Genomic DNA, 18,872 nt, shown 5'->3' on the forward strand with positions numbered 1-18,872 from the left:
TACATTAAGGTAACGTTTCGGGAACCTTGCCGGAACCCATCCTCAGACCATATATAGGCTGTTTTTTAAGGATAGAAAGAAAGAAAAAAAATATTATTATGGTACCATTTTGTTAATATTATTATTATGGTGTCATATTACATTATTGTGCTATTATACTATTATGTTAATATTAATATAGTATATACAAAACCTTTGTGGATAATTATTATATGCAACAAGTGCATTATATATCATTAGATTTTACCTGTTCTATACAATTTGAGTAATATAAGTACAAGGATTAATAAAATAAATTGAACTTAAATTTAACCAGGAGGCAAGAGGTACCGTCAACAGCGTTTACATACATGAGGTTTCTAATTAACTGTCCAATAGTAGGATGCCCAGTAGAATATCTTGAGATGAAAGACTATCATCATACTCTTCACATTCTTCTGTCCTGCAGATTACTCCAACTCTCATTTTACCTTTGCTTTCAATTAACTCACACCATACAGATATTCCATGCTGATAGACGTAACTTCTTACTCAGCAAAAGCACTTATTCGCGATCAGGCTGCTTTTGATAAGAAGCCCTTCTATCTCCCCTGCCTTACTTTTTTACTTACATCAAACTTATTTTTTGATAAGTGTATTGACATTCGTAGTGAGAGGGCGTTTTTTCATAGTGCTCCTAAGTTTAAAGTGCAGGGAGAGCATAGAGATTAGAGAGCTTAGATAATTTCTTTAATATATTGTAAAGTTTATTTTGATATAAGTTTTTTTTTTCCTGCAATAGTTTGTAAATTTAATTTGTATAATATTGTAAATATATATTTTTTTAAAAGTTATTGCCTGTGATATTTATTAAAGTTAACAATGGTTGTGACTAGATCCACCTTGAACACTTCGTCTGAGGGTATCATGACTCATACTGAAATAGCCGATGCCAATTTCCGGGTGAGTCTTGGTTTCATCGTTTCCAGAACCTGTGGCATGTATTTAAACGTCGATCTATTGGATCAGCGTTTCCCAAACTTTTTTAGTCAGGGAATACTTTTCATCTCGCAACATATTCACGGAACATTTAAGAAACACAAGTTTAGCGGGAGCCAACGAACTGTTGCTAATATTTTATTACATACGACGCACTGTGCATCAGGAGCATCTTTATTTCCAATACATGTAAAGCTGAAATTCAAATAACTCATTATATTTTCGTTTTGGTCTTTTATTAGTTGGTTTATGTTTTTTCACTTCGGATTTTTGAGGAAAAAGGCTGCGATTGTTCATCCTCAATTTGAAGTGTGACAATATTGTGTTCCTTTTCATCGACCACAGTCTCTGCTTTACGTTTTAAAGTTCCTTTTTTCAACCACAAATCCATGGTCACATATTTTAAAAATAATATTTCGAAATACTAATAATTACCAAAAAAAAATTTATACAAGTTTATTTATGATATCGGTTCGCTTCCTCCTCTCATTCAATCCGTGTACACCAGGCTAAATCGCATACGAATGGCAGACTAGATCACCACATTGCTACTTTTTCATAGATTTCATTACCTCTACGCATATTTCTCTATGCAAAGCCAGCGAAAATAGTGTTCCTCGGTCTATTTGATTATTCGTTTATACCAGTATATTAATAACCGAAAAAAATTATGTTAAATATTATAATGATGCAAAAGTGGTGTACACTACAAAAATGCAAAATTTCTTTATTTTATTATTTTTTTTTAATTATTAATTACGATTTTTCTCGGAACACTTGTTCACATCTCACGGAACACAGTGTGAGAAACGCTGTACTGGATAGTCATAGCTTACCTGGCGATTCTTTTCTTTGTCACCATTGTACGGAGTGTATCGATCTAAACTTAAAATTTTGTGCATTTCTAGAATTTGAGTCACTGAAAAAACGTGTACTTGCCATCGAGAATAATGTAACTGGGAGCTCGTCAGGGACTCAAGACTAGCAACCTACCAAGTAATGCACTCCCAATTCGGCCCCAGAAAGGATAATCAAGTGCAAACTGTTCTGGTTCAAAAGGATTTAATTCTGTTAGGAGACTCCTTTGTCGGTGAAACGGGAAATATTTTTTGTAATAAGGATAAAGTGGACTAGAAATAGGGTATGTCTGCCGGGAGCAACAATTAATGATGTTACCAACAGATTGTCGGATTTTAAGGGTGGGGGGGGGTGTAAGGAGAATTTTATTATTATTGTGGGCGGCACATTAAGCACACATGATCTGACGATTTGTTAGACAAATATAGGAACATGCTGAAGAAATACCGAGAGTTAGGTCAGATTGTCTATGTGTCTGCAATTGTGCCCAGGCACGACAGGAGGAATTATATGAAGAAAGCCTTGTGGATTATCTCAAGACTTTAAGGACTCGGCAGGGCTTTTGGGGGGAAATTTTTGTCAGCTTGGCCCGCACTGGTAGGTAGAAAGAATCTGTTTTGTAGAGACCGGATACATTTAAACAAAACTGTGCAAGGTTTTTTGCCAGTATCAGTGAGGATATCTTAATGGTTTAGAGAAACTGCTAGTTTGGGGGGGGGAGAAAAGGGTGATATTGATACGCGTATATCAGATGATATTGGTAAAAGTAACGGTTGCATATATCTCAAGAGTTCTTTGTCTGTTACCGCAACAGATCATATTAGCAAGACGTTATGAGGGCAGAAACTTCTCGAATGGGCGAGTAGCTAATTTCAGGGAAGCAAGCTTAAATAACTTCAAGGTGTGTCAGGGGAGTTAAGAACACTTAGTCTTAATCGTTTATACAGTAATGTCTGAAGTGTCGTCAATAAAATGAGTGAATTCGGACTGCTGGTTAGGACAAAGAAGGCTAGCACAATAGTGCTTATGGAAATGTGGTGCCACCCGAATATAGAGGATGATGAGTTTCGGTATGGTATATATTTAGGAAGAATAGGGCAGAAGAGGTGATGGGGTCATTCTTCTTATCAAAAGCAGCCTGAACGCGACGAAAGCTTTCCCGGATTCAGACATTTCGAATGCTAGACATAGAATCTGTATGGTGTGAGATAGTTGGAAGCAAAAGTATAATGAGAGTGGGAGTAATATACAGGCCAGGTGATTGTGAAGATTATCATGAGAGCCTCTACCTGCAAATAGAATGGGCAAGTAAGCGTATTGTCTTATTGTGGGCGATTTTAATTTGCCTTTATTGATTGGAGCAAATGAGAAGGAAATGCGGCAATGGGGGATAAACTTTTTAAATCAACTGTATAATTGTTATTTGTATCAACATGTCAGGGATAGTAATAGTGGAAGAGTATTCTAGACCTTATCACCACTCAAGAACCAGACCACATAAGAGGGCTGACAGTAGCAGGAAGTGATCACGGAGTTCTACTGTGAACGATAAAGAAAGAGGTAGCAGTAGTTAAAGGCAAAGGAATGGGTTATAATTTCAGGAAAGGAAATTGCGACTAAGTGCTACATGGGAAAATATCTCACAGAGCGAATACATTTGAATTATGATATACCCTTTAAAACATTAAACACGGAACCCTTGAATTCGTATATTAAAAATAATCCAAAAGGAAGATTCCAAGTTGGATGAATACGGAAGTTTCCAGATTAGTTGAGCAGAAAAAGACGGCATGGAAAAGTTAGAGAGAAAAAAAAATACTGAAGCCTATAAAAGCTACAAAGAGATCGCTAGTGGTGCCACAGAAAAGGTTAGGCTGGCAAAGGCAAATTATGAGAAATCGCTGACAAGAGTGAGGATAAGGAATTCTCACATATACAGGGTGTCTCAAAAATACACGGCATAATTTCAGGAATGAGTTCCTCATATGTAGACAATAAAAATATTTTATATCAACAAAGTTGCGGAAATGCTTGGTTCCTGAGGTATTAACCGGAATGTCTTATCTCCCGCAGGTGATTTCCTTCATCACAAGGTACTGACAGAATCTGGTGGTTTTCCATTCCGACTATGTACTCAAATCAGGAGCAAGCGGATATGCACTTTATGTACGGTTTGGCGGACGGCAATGCTCTGGAGGCTCGTCGTTTGTACCACGAAATGTTCCCAGAACGAAGATGTCCAGACAGGAAAATGTTTCAAGGTATCCATCGCCGCCTTTGTGAACATGGGACCTTTACACCTCGTGCTGCCGACAGAGGACGACCAAGATCTACGACTCCTGAAGTAGAGGAGGAGTTTTTGGATGTTGTGCATACCACTCCTGGAATCAGAACACGCAGAATAGCAATGCAACTGGTTGTTCAACGTTCGACTATTTGGAGTGTGTTGTGAGAACACCAACTAATCCTTACCATCTGCTGGTGACAGGCCTTGTCACCAGCAGATTACCCTGCTCGAGTAATGTTCTGCCAGTGGTTCTTGCAGCAGTGTGGTACAACTTCTCACTTTCCTGCCTTAGTGATATTCACAGATGAAGCACAGTTCACACGAGACGGAATCCAAAACTTTCACAATCAACATGTATGGGCTAAGGAAAACCCACATGTATATCTTCCATCACATCACCAACAGCGGTTCAGCCTCAACATCTGGGCTGGTATTTTTGGTGATAAGTTATTTGGGCCCCATGTACTTCCAAGCAAACTCACAGGGCAGGCGTACAGAAACACTCTGGAAAACAACTTGCCTGATTTCTTGGACGACACGCCACTGATCCTTCGTCAACAAGCACACTTCATGAACGATGGCGCTCCCGCACATTTCAGCCACCTAGCATGCAATTACGTGAATCGAAGGTTTCCTGGTGTGTGGATAGGTAGAGGTGGACCAATGGCCTGGCCTCCACGCTCACTGATTTAATCCCACTAGATTTCTTCTTGTGGGGCAATTTAAAGTCATTGGTGTATTCGACTCCGGTAGCTGATGTGGAAACTCTCCGCAATCGAATTGTGGCAGGTTGTGAGGCAATACGAAACATGCCAGGAATTTAGCATCGTCTTCGGGAGTCCATGAGACGTCGATGCGAGGCCTGTATTCAGGCAGAAGCTGGAATTTTTTAACAATTACTATAAGGTGATGTGAATAGTTAAGTGTCATAGACAGGCCTTCAAAACTCGGAAAACAAGCATTCCCGGAACTATGTTGATATAAAATATTTTTATGGTCTGCATATGAGGATCTCATTCCTGAAGTTATGTCGTGTATTTTTGAGACACCCTGTATAAATGCAAAGAAGCGAAGGACAAATCAGATCGGACCATTTTGTAAAGGACGTGGGACCGTGTTAGATAACCCGGCTGATGTTGCAGATGAACTCAACAGTTGCTTTGCATCGATATTTACAAAAGAAAACCCCTTTATGTCAATGACATATTATGGGAGTGAAGTTGAAAAATATGTTATTAATGATATTGTATTTAAATGATTATCTAATGAAGAAACTTTCGATTCTATTGGCGAGGAAGGCTCCTGGAGTTGATAGCATATACCCTATAATTTTAAGGAAGGTGCAAAGTGAGTGTATTAGTTAATAATAGTAGTAATAATAAGAGAGGCATGTGATGCTAGAAAGAAAGCGTATGAGCTTATGTAGCATAAGCCAAAAAAAAAAAAAAAAAAAAAAATTCACACGAGGGGTATCCCCAAGGATTAGTATTGGAACCCTGTTGTTTAATTTTCTTAAATGACATTGATGAAGGAATAGAGGGCGTGATGTCTAAATTTGTAGATGATGTAAAATCGGTAGAGTTGATAATCATCACCGTCAAGCAGATCTTCTTTAGAGTGATCTAGATAGACTTCAGAGATGATCAGAAAAGTGGTAGCTATGCTTTAATTCAACAAAATGCAAGGTCTTACACCTGAGGAACAGTAAGCCCAAAATAATTTATGCACTTGGTGGAGTTAAAGTCAGTAATGGAAGAAAGGGACTTGGGAGTTACGGTACCGTCAGGGATGAAGTTCTCCGAGCATTGTAGACAGGTTTCAAGGACGGCCCATGGTGTCTTATCGATGATTAATCGAACATTTGCTAGTAGAGATGAAGACATCATGCTCCCATTATATAAGGGTTTCGTTAGACAACACTTCAAATACTGTGTTCAAGTGTGGAGACCGCAACTAAAAAAATACATCGAGCCTCTTGAAAGGGTCCAAAGACGGGTGAGATCGGCAAGAGGTCGTCTATATGAGGAAGGACTTCGAATACGTGGATGGCACAACTTGGAAACTAAACACCTTAGATTACTTAATTGATGTATTTAAGGCTCTCAAAGGCAAAAGTAAAATGAATGAGAACGAAATTTTCACAATTATAAATGATTCTAGAACTATGGGCCCATAAATTCAAGTTACGGTGGGAGATATTTAGACTGGATTGCAAGAAGTTTTATTTTAGCCAGCGAGTTATAAATTACTCTAATGAGTTACCAATTATTACTCCAATAAATAGGGAAATGTATAGGTTGTCTATTTCCTTTTCTTTTATTATTTATTTTATTATTATTATTTTACTCTTTTATTTTGTTTGGCTGGTACGGCATAAGCCTTAGGCTTCCTTGCATCATATGACCATTACTAAAACTAATACTAATGTATAAATATTACACACACCGTAGTGGAACTCGTCATCCCCAATTTCAGAGTGAAACCACGTTTCTGTTAGCCCTATTTGTTGTCCTAACCAGGAGTTCGAATTCAGCCATTTTATTGACAACACTCCTGTCATTACTGTAGAAATATTTCTAAGTATTCTTCTATAGTTTACTACCCTGGCACACTTCTTGACGTTCTTTAGTCTTGTTTCCCTATATTTATCTTCCCACCCATTTGAAACGTTGCTACCCTCAGAACATTTTACCAACATCGGCTCTTACGGCTACAAACAAGAGTTCTTGGAGTCAGTGCAAGCATTATTTTGACCCATGTTATCAGATAAATGTGGATCTACATTACTCTTTCCCCTACTATCAGTTTCCTAAACCCTAAACTGGCAAAAATTCGTGCATCACCTTTGTTCAAATGAATACCCTCTCTACAAAATATATTCAGTCTACCTAAAAGTGCGGCCATGGCGATAAAACATTCCCCCAGAGCCATACAGATTCCCCTACGTCTTGAGTTAGTCCACAAGGCTTTCGGCCTATAATCCCTCCTATCGAGTATGAGCAGAATTGCGGACACTTACACATCCTGACCTAACTCTAGGCATTTTTTCAGCATCGTCCTTTATTTATCCAGCAAATGGTCGTGGTGTTTTCGTTTAATATCGTTGTTCCCCGCATGAATATTTTTATTCTCATTAAAATCTGACAATCTAATAGTAACATCATCAATTGTTGCTCCAGGTATTAAAGAAAGGTGGATCTGGTTCCGATCCACCTTTCTTTAATACAAAAAAAAATATATTATCAGTTTCCCTGACAATAGAGTCTCCGAAAAAAAACAAAATCTCCTTCAACCATAACAGTACGCACTTGATTATTCTTTTCTGGGACCCGAATCGGGAGTGAATCACATGTCCGTTCATGAGATACTTGAGTCCTAATGAATGTTCCTTGTTGCATTTGTTTTGGGGCAAGCGCGTGTTTCTTCAGTGACTAAATTTCCTCTCGTAATGACTCAAGTCCTGATTTGAGATCGCAACGCGGAGATCGCAACATTGGTGTGCAAAGAAAAACATTTCTATTGAGCTTGGTTATCTCTAGACCGACTTGCCATTATTCAGGTAAATTTGAACTTAAGAAAGATTACAAAATTTAAATTTGCACTGTACTACAGAATTTAAATTAACAAAGTACAGTATTATAGAAATTAAACCATTACCAAAACTTTATCCACTAGTGAAGTTAAAATTGAGCTACCAAAGACACAGAAGAAATTTGAATCAGCAGAAATACGTTAGCTTTTTACAAAATATTATAGAAATTAATTTACCAAAGTTACTGAAATTAATTACACAAATTTACTGAAATAAAATTTACAAAATTATTGAAATAAGATTTATAAATTACAGAAATAAAATTTAAACAAAGATTTTGTCTACTACACACGCGATGTTGTCAGTCCCCTTCATTAGCACTCTAGCGGTACTGTCTCATGGGTAGGATCGCCGTCCTCCTCATACCGAGTAGAAACAACCCGAGTTCGAGCCCCGTCGATGAAGGGAGTAATTTTTATGGGCCTTTTTCACAACGTGACTGAGTTAATCGGTCTCAGGCGAGGGTTTTTTTCTCCAGGAAACTAGGATTTTTCGTCCAGCAAACAGAAAATCGAAGATCACAACACACAATTTAGAGACAATATACGGGAGCAACATGGCCTTAGTTGCCGATGCTTCTAAAAAACCAATTGCAATTGCTAAAACGACTTAAAGCATATCTGCTGCCTACAGTCCAATCTTATTGAAATAAATTTAGTGAGACTTTTATATGTTGTTTTCGTTTGTTTGGATTAATTTTATTGAAGAACTAGACAAATTTTGAGAGGAGTGGTCACGTGATTTTTTGGGTGATGCTGTATAAGTTTACTTTCTTTGCATAATCATTTGCTAATACTAATACATAATCTCGCCAAACAGCCATTAAAATACAGTATTTTAATATTTTTCCAAACTCTTTATTTTGTTTCTTCACCTCAACAAGTTTTTTGCTTATGAGAGAGAGAGAGAGAGAGAGAGAGAGAGAGAGAGAGAAAACAAAAACTTACACCAGAAAACAATACTCATAATGGATTTCCCCACCAAATAACATTTGAAGAACATCAGTTATAAACCAATATTTTTGTAAACCCATCAAATTCGTATAATCTGCAGTTAAGTTTCATTTCCGGTAGCAATATTAAATTATCATCTCCTCTAATCTGAATGGAAGAATAAAATTGCAGTTTTGCTTTGATTGCTGAATCTTAGTTTTGCTTCTCAATTTACTATATATAAATGGGGACAAAGCAGAAACAACAGTATGAGTGTTTGAGCAGTGAAAGAGTTTTTAAAACAGGTAAGCTTTCTTTGTAACGTATATTTTTGGGCGTTTTCGTTGATAGTGTATTCCTATTAAGAGCAGGACTCTCTGAGGCATGACTGTGATAGCTAGTTTATTCATATAATATAAATTCAGAATAAATCGTATTCTTTTCTGATTTTTTTTTCGAAATATTAATAATATTATATAAATTATAACATTATTAATATTTCGAAAATATAACTTATATCGACTTCGTTGAGAATTTGTGAAAAATTTTAATTTCTGGTGTTGAGTGTGCAACTTTGATTACTCAAAGCAGTTGTGATGTTTTTGTTTGTAGTTTAATGGCGCAAGGGTTTCTTGGGCTAAATTTGCCTGTTCATGATTTGCTTACTGCTATTATCAAAAATACCGTTAACTGCGGTAGAAATGGATGCATTTTAGATATCGAAATAGTTCATCAAGGTTAGCGTCATTTCCAAGACAAATTTAAAGATTCTGGAAGGTTAGATAGCATCTTCAACGTATATCATGGATACTGAAATAATGGGGACGGTCAATGAGAAGGTGTTTTTTTTGTTAATTAAATCTGACAGCAGAAGCATTGAGGAAGGTTCTCCTTCCCCACAAGAATAGGAAAGAACACTTAGGCGGTAATGCTCATTTCTTTATGATACGTCCGAAGCTTAAATCCCATAGTTTTGGTTCGTTTTTGTTTTAATGGCTCAAGAGCTGCAGTGGCCATACTGCAGTTGCCTACTCATTCATTATATTATTGGCAGGAACTGGTATAGGGAGTTAATAAAACGCGATCATATAAGTGAATTCGTTCAAAGTAACTGCAGAATTCTGTCAAGTTGGCATTGTTTCCTATGCAGTGTTGCAGTGTTGCCCGTTCAGATAATGTTGACAAACATTTGAAGGCTGGAGTCCTGCCAACGTGGTAATGAGAACAGCCTATAAAAGATGTGTTTTACGGTTAACAAGACGTAGCTGTGTACACTGCAAGGACAGAATACATAGGATACCTGGTTCCTGGGCAACGCGACGCTGTTACCTCTCTCGCTAGGGGATGAATCCAACCCTTCGATGGTATATAGGTACACTGCATCACTGCATTCACGTAAACGGTAATTCGATGTCAATATGGATAAACGTCGTGAGTTTAGAGACTTTGAAAGAGGGATAACAGTGGGGGCCCGACGTATGGGTCGCTTTATCGCGGAGGTTGTACAGAAATTTCACTCTCTCCGTTCGACAGTATCAAGAGTGTATTGGGAGTATGCCATTTCCTGATTAACATCTCATGGTGGATAGCGCTGTTGGCGGAGAAAGGTGATGGATGAACGAGGCCGACTACGTCCATCTCGCATTGTTTCAGCCAACCATAGAGTGACAGTGGCACAAATCACTGCCGAATTCAACAAAATACCTTTGGGGGTATTCTGTTGGGGGTATTCTCGCTGCGGGCTCATGTACCACCTGTCTAAGGGAACACCCACTACCATCTATGGACTCACCCTAAAACCAAACAACAACCGCCGCAAAGCAGAAAAGCATAGAATCGTGGCTCACCTGCTACAGCTGTGGCAGGACAGATGGACAGCATCAAACAAAGGCGAAGTGACGAAGAGATCCATACCACTGGTTGCCAAGACGTATCCAAAAGCCACCCCGTGGTTTAACCCGGGGTTAAATGCAACGTACTTACTAACGGGCCATGGCCCATTCAAGGCAAAATTGAACATGCTGGGTATAACGGAGGAGCTAACTTGCACCTGTGGTGAGCCTGAAACATGGCATCATATAATGCACGACTGTGAGTGCTATGAGGAACACAGAAGCGTGCTAATAACTAAAACAGTACATACCAAAAAACAAAGAACACCATCTCTTGGACACAGAACACGACTACGCGGCTTTCAGCCAATTTGCACGAGAAGTCTTCGACCGAAGAAGAACGGAAATTGCCATGCACAATGAATGAAAGTAAATTACATACTCGAAGAAAATCGACCACCCCACAAGACTGCAAAGAGTAAGAGGAAATCAAAATGAGCGTGGAAGATGACAACCCCGACCAAAGTGAGGCCATAAATGGATCAAAGGACCCAATAGGACCCTACAAAGATCAAGAAAATAGCAAAGTGACAAGGAACCTGGTCAGACACAGCCATAGGAACTAACTGACGAAGATGAGTACATGCAAACAAACCAAGTGACAAAAAGCCCAGACTGGACATAAATGCAGTAACTACTTGCATTACGCCATATGGCGGTCTGAATAGGACTCCCTAGTTCTATTCACCTTTAATTCCCAATCCCCAGGCAGGGGGGAGACGGTTTCCTGTTTCCTCCCTGCCACTCCCCGCTTCTCTACCTCTGGTGGGGCATGGGCCTGCCCCACTGCTTTTGGGGACACCTACTCTATTGTCCCCATACTTCTGGCTTTTCCCCCCAGTCTTTAGTCTCCCTCCCCTACTCTGTCTGTACACCAGCGCATGTCCCACACAGTGTTAAAAATTAAAATATGTCCAAATTCAAACCGCGCACGCAAAACTCTTTCGGCTTAAACCTTTTTCAGCGATTATTTTATTTTTTTATTTAATTTTTTTTTTTTTTTTAAGGCCCTAGCCACTGAAATCTCAGGAAACTAGGTGGCAGGGCCTGCCAGAGTAAAATATCAACTACTGGGTACCTTGTCTGCCTCCACGAGGCTAAGTGTGGACAACGTTGGGCCCTAGCAGGGGTCTAGCGGCTAATGGCCAGAAGAACAACAATACACAACACTACACTTACAAAATCCATACACTTTTAAATCTCTGGCCTTTACAGTGAACTGTTACACCTACAATGAAAGCAACGCGGAGTTGGGGGAAACCTCCGGTGCCGCTAGACACGAATACACTTTACACTTTTGCCGAATTCAACAAGGGAGGTGCCAGAAACTTCTCCACCAAGACCATCAGGCGAACATTAGCCGCAATTGATTGTGGGAGCCGCCGACCCACCAGAATCCCAGTGCTAATACCACGACACAGGACTCTACGCCTCAACTGGGCGAAAGAACATCGCCACTGGACTTTGAATGATTGGAGACGGATCTTCTGGTCCGGTAAGTGCCGTTTCCAGTTATTTCGAGCGGAGGGGAGGGTGCTTATGTGGCGGAAACCGTAAGAAGTTATGCACCCATCATCTGGGGCGTGTTCAACTGGCACATGTTGGGCACTCTGGTATGTCTAGACACTTCTCTAAACGGTCCGGGTTATGTGCCTTCTTGCAGACCATCTGCATCCCTTCATGGTCATCGTGCACCCACAGGGCAATGGACTTTTCTAGCAGAATAATGAGCCTCCCCACAGAGTTATGGTGACTATCCAGATTTTATCACCATGGAATGGTCTCCCCATTTATCGGACAAGAACCCTGTGGAGCATCTTTGGGATGCTGTGGAAAGGTCCTTTCGAGCTTTAGATCTTTCACCTAGGAATGCGACGGAATTATGGATAGCAGTGCAGTAAGCATGAATGAAAATACCTGTGGAACGATTTCGTGAACTAGTAATCTCAATTTCTCGCCGTGTGACTGGCCTTATCCGGGCGAAATGTGGGCCTATCCCTTACTAGGTAGGTATCCCATGATTTCGGTCCACTCAATGTACTTTCAGTTGTAAATAATTGTACAATACCTTTTTAAAGGGGACTACGTGATTTCTATTTGTGCTTATTTTTATGCATTTACTTCCTAGAACACCTTGATTATATTTTTTAGCTCTTTTTGGTAGTCTTTTTCATATTGAGCTCTGGCTTGTATTACCCCATCAGTAGTTTTGTTCAAATACGCTTTTAACACCCATAAATCAATGCATCGACATAATCTGTAAATGTACAATGCTTTTTAATTTTAGTTAATTATAATCCATTTTGCATCCCTCTATAGCGGAATGTGTCCACTGGATTGAATGCATTGGTGACTTTCGCGATAAATCTCATGAATACGCCTCATACTGAACCCAATATGAGACCTATATCCTTTCTATATACTTTTACATACAAAAGTATACAGTATATATCGTTCCTGTATCCTTATATGCTTCGACAATTTTGTCCTCTGCTCCAAATACTTATATTAGAAAATTTTTCAGCCTGGAATACTGGTCGCTCCCGTGATTGAATAGGATTGCCGGAAAGCTCTTCACAATTTAGAAATCCATACTGTATGCAAACTTGAACACAGCTCCGTGGATTCATATGATCACAATGCCTCTGCACTCTAGCACAACTTCTGACTGGGAGTTTAGATGCTCCTCAATTTGAAAATCTTTTAGTAAAGCCCCGCCCTGGAACCCGCTTCCTTAACCCTCATAGTCTCCGAAGCGCTCTCAATAACACGGACGGATTAAGGCGGATGTTTCCTGCCAATACTCTGGAGCTGTTTGCAGATCTCAAAATAGACCCGGACAGGTACTGCCATGAGAAAACTTACAAGAAGCTCATTGCAGCGGATCTGTATATGAAACTACAAATATGATGAAGAATGTAATTCAAGAAAGACTTCAAGTGCCCTCGAACTCATAAAAATCTTAAACGAATGATTTATAGTGTTTCCAAAAGACTCTTATAGGACTGAGGGTATTCCTTTTTGTTCAGAGAATGAGAATCAGGATCAATTCATAGTGTAAATGACGACGTCATTTTTCTATGTATGTATAATGTTTTGTAATTTTGTAATTTTGTAATTTTTCTATGAATGTATGATTTCTGTATCTATGTAATTTTTCCTCTATATTTATATATCTTATATATTTGCTGATATTTTATCCTGTTACACTTTAATAAGTTTAGTTGGATGTTGAATAAACTGATGATAATAATAATAATGCAGTTTATATAAAAAGTGTATCAAATTATATAAACGGTATACAGAAAATATACAGTTTATATACTTTCTATTCTTTACAGTTCTATTTATTTTATTTCACTTTCTAGTCTTTCCAGTTTTATTTACTCTATTTTACTTTCTGGTCTTTTTTAGTTTAGAAACAAATTGTAGTTAAGAATATTCAAGTGAGTAGGCCCAATAAATACTTGAATCCACCATAGTCAATCTTTTGAAATGGAAACCCCTTACCTTTCTTTTGAGGACAGAATACCTTTGGATACTACCCATTAATGTATCAATTACTATCGAGTAATTGATGCAGTTTGAATCCTTGATGAAAACCAGGTAGAGGATTTTAATATTCCTTGTACTCTCCCTGACATAGATTCCCAGTGAATAAAAAAGCGACAATTAAAAATATGCTCAGTAAATTGAAAATATGAGGCCTCTTGGAAATATGCTCAGTAAATTTCAAATAGGCTGGAAGATAAGATTAAAGGTTCAATTCTGACTTCTTACGCAGAGACTGTTTTTTCCAGGAAGGCGTGTTTAAATCTAAGAGCAACAGGATTAGCGATTCTACTAAGGTAAAAAGTAAGTGAAAAGAAGACATCAAGGAAGGTAGAACGAAAATATGATGGAAGATTATCGGCAGTATTTGAAAGAAAAATCATAAAACATTCAAATGATTGGATCATTAATAGAAATTTTGGTTATTTATTCCCTGGAATCTGGCGAATCTGCATAAATGCTTACTTTTGTATTAATATTTTTCCCAATTCTTTCTCTTCAATTCTACTTTGTTCATTTAATTACAAAATTATCCAATTTCTATTTTGATAAATTAAATGAAAATATGCTTTTCTTTTTACCAATTTCCTTACATAATAAAAACACGAATGTCAACTTAGAAATCAGTCTAGCAAACTTAGCTAAGATAACATACTATAGAAGAGAAATTCAATTCTACAAATTTCAGTTGTAGGTCTCTGCAATTTAATAGAGAACATAGTTAAGCATTTTTCATAGTTATATGTTCTACTTTCTTTCCTAGTTTTAATGTGTCATTAGTTTCATAAATGTGTTCAATATTAACTAAATTTTCGTTTTAGGTTTTCTGCAAGCATGGCATTAGCGGATGATGTGGTGCTAAAATTTAAAGTCTCCTGGATAGAGTTTAGCGAGGATGAAACGAAAGAGAATCTAGACAACCTTTCATTTTTTAAGGATTTCTTTGAAAATATTCCCGAATTGAAACTTAGTGCATTAATAAGTAATGAGCGAAGCAAGCCACTTACAGGTAATAACTATGAAGAAGTTATAAAAGAAGCTGATGTTTCTCTTACTGTTGAGATAAATAATACGGAAGAAACGGATCTGAATCGGTACATTACGATAATGTGGTGTAACAGAGATAAGAATAATGCAAAATGTCTGCAGTGGATTTGCCCTATGGAAAAGAAATTTACCTACGATAGTAATCAAAATCAATTCCACAAAAACGTTACATGTTTGGAATTTTCATTTGGAACATTATATGGACCAGTTAAGTTTGTGGAGTATCATCGATTTGTCAACAACTTCACTCCTAGCACAGAATCCGAGGATGATATCCTGAAGGTTAATAATGTCTTGGTGAATTCAAAATTTGCAAATAATACACTTCTAACTTCAAGAACCAGAGAGGCAAAAATTGATTCATCCTTAACTTTGAAATCAGACTTTAAAATGAAAGAAGAAATAGATACTCTTCCAATAACAACCCTAGATCCTGATAGAGAATTAGACCAGCTTTCCAGCTTTCCATATGAAGATGATCCTTGTGAATTTATTCCAGAACAGCTCAATTCAGAAAATATAGAAAAATCCACTCAAGGATCTTCGAATAGTGAGATTACAAAACAAGTACAAACTACTGTGTTGCTATGTGATTTTCTCCATGATGTGAAGCAAATGGTTGCTTATATGTACACTGAACATACAGATTCTTGTAATTACAAAAAATCAATTTTCCCATGTCAGAGATTTGACATTGAATATTCTTCTATCCGACGAGTACTAATTAAACATGGAAAGGGAGGGGAAATATCAGAGTTATATGTATGTATCGACAAGCCCCCAGTGCTGTATTCCAGAGTGGCTAAGGATAAATCACTGAAAGCGTACCTTAATTCGGAGGCAGAACATCCTTCAATCAAAAGCATCTTAAAGCAACTTATCAGAAGAAAATGTCGATGGGAAAGGACTGACAAACTGGGATGCGAGTGTATATCAACCTCTTGCTCATATCACACTATTGCGTATTGTACGACGTTAAAACTGATGATTCCTAGCGTACTAACGTCAGATTACATCATCAGTAGACTTCAGACCAGGTGTTCTGGTGGAACGAGTTTTCATTATTGCCCAATGGAAAATATCAAAGCCCCAGAAAGTAACACAGACCTTGCGGATCCTTTTGAACTTAATGAAAGTAGTACCAACGAAGAGTTCTCATGCCATTATGCATGGATTAGCCTCCTGAATCGAAGTTTCGAGATAAAAAATCAAATTTACCTTGGTAGTACAAAATGGCAAGATTGGAAAAAGATGCTAAACGACTATGCAAAGGAAGATTCCGAAGCTCTGTATGGGGCTTTGTCTGATGTGTTTTTGTCTCTAGACTGTGGAAATATTATTTTATTTAAAAATGCACTACCCAAATTATATAAAAAAGACCGCAGTACTCAACAGAACTATATTGGGACGTGTCTTATTCGTAGGTTAATTATAACACCAACGAGAAAACTCTTCCTTCCTAAAGAGCCCCACTTTGATAACAGAATCATAAGACATTTCGGATCGGAGTATATTTTAAGCATATCATTCCGTGACGATAATCTGGAAATGCTGAATCGTGGAGCACACTTCCATAAAAATCTAAAAGACTTCTTGAAAGACGTTGTCGGAAATGTTTTGGAGAATGGAATACGCATCGGTAATCGACATTACGAGTTTTTAGGCGCTTCCAATAGTGGACTAAGAGATCATGGGATGTGGATGTATGCGCGTGACTCTAAGCAAAACGATTCATCTACAATCAGGAACTGGATGGGAGACTTTAGTAATATCAAAAACATTGCCAAATATATGGCTCGTATTGGCCAATGTTTTTCTACTTCAGATGAAGCAGTTCAAGTATCACTGCCTGAAAATAACGTCAAGGAAATTGAGGACATTGAGGTGGAGAACTCACCAGAAAAAAAATACGTATATTCTGATGGAGTTGCAAAAATGTCTGAAGAAATGGCATTTGAGGTAGGTTTAATTTTCATTACTTTTATTTATATAGTTGTTATTTTAGCAGAAACTGCATTCGTGGCCAGAGAATCAATTAATTTACATAACGAAAATAAGTAATTACAGTACTCATATACACTCTGGTGCCACTTTATTAGGTACGCCCCAGCTGTGACAAAAATGGTTTGTCTCTCAACGTTGCAAGTCACATGACCACAGTTTTGGATATAAATGCAGCAAAATAATCTTTCTAGTATCAGTGAAGCATACAAACCGTAACAAGAATGGGGAAAAGGAGTGATCTAACGGACTTCGAACGTGTCATGTAGGTGCAAGACGTGCTGGACAAAGCATCTCTGAAACGGCAGTTCTCCTGAACTTTTCACGCACCACAGTTTCAAGGGTGTATCGAGAATGGTACAACGAACAGAAAACATCCTCTCAACGGCACTCCTGTGGAAGAAAATCGTTTGTTTATTAGAGAGGTCAGAGGAGGATGGCCAGAACAGACGGGCCAAAATGTCGCACATCACGTCAGAATGCAACCTTAGTGCGCAGAACGAAATATCGCAACGGACCACTAGTCGCACTTTGTCGCGAATGGGCTACAACAGCCGACAGCCACATCGCGTAACTTTGTTATCAATGAAGAACAAGAGAACACGCCACCTGTGGGCACAGCAACACCGGCACTGGACTCTCGAGGATTGGAAAACAGTTGCTTGGTCTGACGAGTCGAAGTTCCTGGTACATCATGTTGATGGAAGGCTCAGAATGTGGCGAAAACAACATGAATCCATGGACCCGTCATGTCTGACTACTACTGTGCAAGGTGGTGGGGGCAGTGTTATGGTGTGGGGAATTCTTTATTGGCACACGTTGTATCCATTGATACCCATAGATTCACGTCTGAATGCCACATCGTATCGTTGCGTTGCTGACCAAGTGCATCCGTTCATGTTGACAGTTTATCCACAGTCAGATGGTTACTTCCAGCAGGATTATGCGCCAGTGCACAAAGACCGAATCACTATGGAATGGTTCCAGGAACATGATAATGACTTTTCTTTGCTGCAGTGGCCCGCTCACACCACGGATCCCAATCCTACACCTCCCTCAAATCTCAAGGAACTGCGTGACACACTCATGTCTGCATGGTACTCCATTCCTGAACAACGTTTTCAGCATCTTGTTGCCTAGAAGAATTCAGGCTGTTTTGAAGGCTAACGGGGCTCAACACGCTACTCGGTAGCTGTACCTAATAAAGTGGCAGCACAGTGCATATATGCAAGCATGAGTGTTAGTTCTGAAGAGCCTGACTGACGTGCTACCAGCCTGACTCGAACCGTTCAAGACCCTATCAGCACTTGCTATTGCAGAAACAATGTGCCATTATCAATGATGATTGCAGTACAGATGGAACTGTATCATTATACATTACAATTTATATAATGTGCATTATTTAGATACCATATAAAACTCCTGTTGATGACTTATGTTATAATACAATGACAAGGTTATTGTTGTAATTGTTGGTTTAATTGTTTAACAGCTGCCTAAGGAGGATGGCTAGAATTGTGCAAGCAAAGTTCAAGCTGTGCCTCTCCAAAGATTGCCTGTGAGGCATTACAGTTCTTGAAGAAGTTATAATAAACCAACATTTATAACATAACTGGATCTGTTTTAAATAGTTGAAAAAATTTGCCATTTGCATCGTTTCCTATAAAATGCTTTACTGGCAATGACTCGTAAGTTCTTTTGCGAGATTTACCAGTCAAACATTGTAGCAGAAT

At 38.4% G+C, this 18,872-nt stretch overlaps 1 protein-coding gene across 1 annotated transcript in view; it reads left to right on the plus strand.

Moving 5' to 3' along the window:
• Positions 1 to 18,872, plus strand: part of LOC150079062 (uncharacterized) — a 101,995-nt gene that overhangs the window by 6,445 nt on the left and 76,678 nt on the right. The window contains exon 2 of the mRNA XM_090382936.1: positions 14,913 to 16,977. Within this exon, the coding sequence (XP_090239062.1) occupies positions 14,913 to 16,977 (2,065 nt within the window). The remainder of the gene's footprint in view (positions 1 to 14,912; positions 16,978 to 18,872) is intronic.

The sequence above is a fragment of the Mastigoproctus giganteus genome, chromosome 10 (assembly GCF_048544385.1).
Source record: "Mastigoproctus giganteus isolate SK-2022 chromosome 10, ASM4854438v1, whole genome shotgun sequence".
NCBI lineage: Eukaryota > Metazoa > Arthropoda > Arachnida > Uropygi > Thelyphonidae > Mastigoproctus > Mastigoproctus giganteus.